Genomic DNA, 4,225 nt, shown 5'->3' with positions numbered 1-4,225 from the left:
TGTGTGTGTGTGTGTGTGAGTGCGTGAGTGCGTGAGTGAGTTGTGTGTGTGTGTGTGTGTGTGTGTGTGTGTGTGTGTGTTTATGATGAGTGTGTGTTCATGTGTATGTGCTAGCTGGGTTTCACATTTGCGCAAACTACCCTCACCCCGTTCACCCATCCACCTCTTGTTCTCACACTTGTGCCCCCTCCTCCTGCCGCCTTGTCTTTAGATCCTGCTTGTGCTGTGTGGCGAGCAGGCGATTGAGTGGACGTTTGATGAGCTGTTGGCATCGACGGAGGCAAAGCACGGTTATTCCAAGGATCATCCAAACTACCTTGCCTTCCTCTCCCTTCTCGTCGAATTCACAGCCGAGGAGCGCAAGGTGCGCGCATTTGTGTTGTGTTTTTTGTTGTGTATGTTTTGTTATGTTGTGCGCGCGTATGTGTTGTTATGTGTGTGCGCGTAGGTGTGTTGTGTGTGTGTTGTGTGTGTGTGTGTGTGTGTGTGTGTGTGTGCGCGTGCGTGTGTTGGTATCTGGTCACGCCGCTACCATTTGTCCGTCATTTGCATCCGCTTCCTCTCATCTCAACACCAACACACACGCGCGTGTATGTGCACAGCGGTTCCTGCTGTTTGCGACGGGGTCGCCGTCCCTCCCGCCCGGCGGCTTGCAGAACCTGCACCCGCACTTCACCATCGTGCGCAAGGGCATGGATGACGCCCCTGCAGACGACACCTACCCATCCGTCAACACGTACGTTTGTGGTGCATGATGGGGGTCACGTGCTTTGTTGTTGCGTTGGTTGCTGTTGTGGTTTCATGCGCACACGTGCATTCGTGCACTGCCAATCGTGTCGCTCTTCTGACCCCGCCACACACACACACACACACACACACACACACACACACACACACACACACACACACACACACACACACACACAGGTGCGTGCACTACGTTAAGCTGCCCATTTATTCGTCCAAGGAAGTTATGAAGAAGCGGCTTCTGACCGCCATGCAGAGTACAGGCTTCCATCTCAACTAACTGCCGTCAATGTGTGTGTGTGTGTGTGTGTGTGTGTGTGTGTCGATGTTTGCGTTTTCATCATACTACTGAACCTCTTCTTGTGCTCATCAAAGAGTGTTGTTGAGCCTGTTGGTCGTCCCTCTTTTTGTTGGTTGGTGACCTCCCCAGTCATTTCATTCATACAAGGACATTAAAGTTTCCATTCTTCCTTTGTATTGGTTGGTCAAAGAATGTCGCACAGCGAGCGTAGCGAGCAAGGGTGGCAACCGAAAGAAACCAAAGCTTAGCAAATGGGAGATAGCGCCAACGCACGTGGCGAAGATATGCCAAGTAGGACGACGAGTCTCAAGCAAACGAACAGCGCAGCGGCAATGTTTGTGTCCAGCGTGTGCGATGTGCGGCCATCCCAAATCCTCAATGGTGCTTCTGTGCATGCTGTACACGCGATACGCATCCTTCTCCGAGAGACTTGCTAGGAAGGTAAATCTCTCTGCACGGAAGGAACAGGGCACGTGTGAGATGACGCTGGCGGAGCGGGGGTGTGCGTGCGGGTATGCGGTGTTTTCATCAATAGGGACAGGCAGAGAGAAAAAAATGTCGTGGTATGGATCTCGCTAAAGTTAAAGCTCGATTTGTTTATCCGCACGTCAACAACACAGCGTGCTGCGACTCGGCGTTGGATTTTCCTAATTGGTTTCGTCATCTCCAACCACGATGGTAAGAGGGCGCAAAGCAAAGCGAAGAAAAAGAATGAGGGAGCATTTGGGGGAGCGGAAGCGAAAGATTGTGGGTTCTCACCTGCTTGTCTCGAGAGGTGTGGTCCTGAAGGGGGACGGCGACCCGTGTTGGGCGTGCCACGCCACGATGGCGCTCATGGCGTGCTGCGGCTTGGCATGGTCTTGGGAAAGGTTGCTGCAGGTAACTCGATTCAACTGTAGGTCCAACGAGAAGGGGGACAGAACCGCGTGAGCAAGTGCACATAGATAGGGAGAGGGAGAGAGAAAGAGAGAGGGAGAGAGAAAGAGAGAGAGAGTGTGTGTGTGTGTGTGTGCGGGGTATTTGCGGGAGGCAAGGTTGGTGACAATCGCAGGAGGAAAAAAGAGAGGAGCGGTAGCAAGGGGGTTTGTGTATCAGTGAAGAGTAAGAAAGTCTCTCAACAACGCGTATCGCGCCGACGTCGGTAGAACGAAAGTTAATCTTGAGTTTGATACATCACATACACAACCCCTAGCTCGCAAAGAGAAAGAGGATGAAGAACAAGCGCAGAGTGGCAGGAACAGGGAGCAAGAAGCACATCAGTCCCATATGCACGCATACCTCATCGTGGCGGTGCTTGTGTGGTGTGTGCCGTGTGAGAGGAGAATGAAGAAAACGTGGTGGCAGACGCACACGAGAGCAGCGAGAAGAAGAAAATTGACGAAAGATGACAGATCGAATAACTACAGCATAAATTGCGGCTGACGTTTGTGTTTGCTTCTTTCGTCGGCAGTTTCAGTTGTGCCGCGACAACAACCGTTCGAGCGAGCAAGAAGCCATATTATATCCTTTGCTGCTGCTGCTGCTGCTGCATCCGCCATCAACGCCACACAGCAACAACAACACCGATTCCAGCGACCGCTGCGTTCGTGCGCTGCCTCAAGCTTGTCACGCGTGTGACTTGATCCGCTACAACCCCCCCAACCATGGTGCGCTTGTTGATGCTCACATTGGTAATTGCTCCTCTGTTCTTCGTCAAGTGCCAGCGATAGCCACAAGTGTCGACAACAACCACCCCACCAATCAAACACGTTGTGCCGTGCATTTGCATGACCTGCACTCGCTCACGCTTTGTATGCTGCTTGACTGCAACTTGTCATGGGTGGATGGTCATACAGAGTGACAACAAGAAGGACAAAGATGTACGTGTGTGTGTGTTTGTGTACTTTGTTTGTGTGTGTTTGTGTGCTTTGTTTGCGTGCTTTGTTTGTTTGTTTGTTTGTTCACACACACACACACATACACTCTCTATCTTCTCTGGTGAGGTGCCCGCTGCTCACTTCACTTGCTTGCTGGCCTTTTCCTTGTTGCATAGGATGCACCCGACGTGCCCTCTCGCACCGATGGAACATACAAACGCAGGGTGCGCACCCACACTGTCTGAACATGATTTGTGTGCGAGCTTGTGTATGTGTGCGTGTTTGTGTATGTGTGTGTGTGTGTGTACGCACGTGTGTGTGTGTGTACGCACGTGTGTGTGTGTTGTGTGTGTTAGCCAGCGTTCATGGCTTGCACTCGACGCTTGGATCAAGTGTCAATTGAGGGTAGTGTGTGTTTGCGTGCTTGTTTGTTTGTTTGGTTGTTCGCCCACTCACATCCCCCTTTTCCTGCGCCTGTCATTTGTACTCGATTATCCTCGTTACCGTTGGCAGCGCCGTGGCCCCGACGTTGCGCACCGCCTGCCCAAAGGTGTGCATGAGTGTACTGCTCGTTGCTGGCTCTGCCCTCCACACTGCATTTGCCCGCGTTGCTTTCTCCACGTTTCCTGTGCTCCGCAATTCCCCAACTGTCCCAAGCTGGCTGTGATACTATCAACTCATCTTTCTGTCTCTGTCTCTGTCTCTGTCCCTCTGTCTGTCTGTGCTGTTGTGCATGTTTGTTGCGTTTTCATTGCCCGCGGTTGCAGTGACGCCGCACACACGGTGCCGCCTCCGCTTGCTGAAGCAAGAGCGCATCAAGGACTTTCTCCTGTTGGAGGAAGAGTTTATCCAGAACCAGCAGCGGCTCAAGCCGACAGAGGACATGGAGAAGGAGGAGCAGACCAAGGTGGATGACCTGCGCGGGACCCCCATGAGCGTCGGCAACCTGGAGGAGATTGTGGACGAGAACCACGCCATTGTCTCCAGCTCGGTCGGCTCCGAGTACTACGTGGCCATCATGTCCTTTGTGGACAAGGACGCGCTCAGCCCAGGCACAACCGTCCTCCTCCACCACAAGGTATTTTTTGTGTGTGTGTATGCGTGTGTGTGTGGTTTGGTGTACGTATGTTGTGTGAATAGCATGAACAGCGTATTCATACCGCACATGGCTAACTCCCATTCACCGCTCTCTGCCCTCGCCCCCTTTCCCTCACACACACACACACACACACACACACACACACACACACACACACACACACACACACACACACACACACACACACACACACACACACACACACACACACACACACACACA

The 4,225-nt window shown here is 52.5% G+C and overlaps 2 protein-coding genes across 2 annotated transcripts in view; both read left to right on the top strand.

Moving 5' to 3' along the window:
* Positions 1–1,027, top strand: part of PTSG_12883 (uncharacterized protein) — a gene marked incomplete at its 3' end in the record, with an annotated part of 15,526 nt that extends 14,499 nt beyond the window's left edge. Inside the window, exons 32-36 of the mRNA XM_004989644.1 lie at positions 29–91; positions 115–168; positions 212–364; positions 603–736; positions 928–1,027. Coding sequence (XP_004989701.1) covers positions 29–91; positions 115–168; positions 212–364; positions 603–736; positions 928–1,027 — 504 coding nt within the window. The remainder of the gene's footprint in view (positions 1–28; positions 92–114; positions 169–211; positions 365–602; positions 737–927) is intronic.
* Positions 1,028–2,470: 1,443 nt separating this feature from the next.
* Positions 2,471–4,225, top strand: part of PTSG_09444 (26S proteasome subunit ATPase 4) — a 3,805-nt gene continuing 2,050 nt past the window's right edge. Inside the window, exons 1-5 of the mRNA XM_004989643.1 lie at positions 2,471–2,694; positions 2,884–2,907; positions 3,081–3,128; positions 3,418–3,454; positions 3,672–4,054. Coding sequence (XP_004989700.1) covers positions 2,692–2,694; positions 2,884–2,907; positions 3,081–3,128; positions 3,418–3,454; positions 3,672–4,054 — 495 coding nt within the window. The 5' untranslated portion in view covers positions 2,471–2,691. The remainder of the gene's footprint in view (positions 2,695–2,883; positions 2,908–3,080; positions 3,129–3,417; positions 3,455–3,671; positions 4,055–4,225) is intronic.

The sequence above is a fragment of the Salpingoeca rosetta genome (assembly GCF_000188695.1).
Source record: "Salpingoeca rosetta unplaced genomic scaffold supercont1.28, whole genome shotgun sequence".
NCBI classification, from domain to species: domain Eukaryota; class Choanoflagellata; order Craspedida; family Salpingoecidae; genus Salpingoeca; species Salpingoeca rosetta.
The sequence above is the reverse complement of the archived record's forward strand: the minus strand, read 5'-3'. Positions and strand labels throughout refer to the sequence as shown.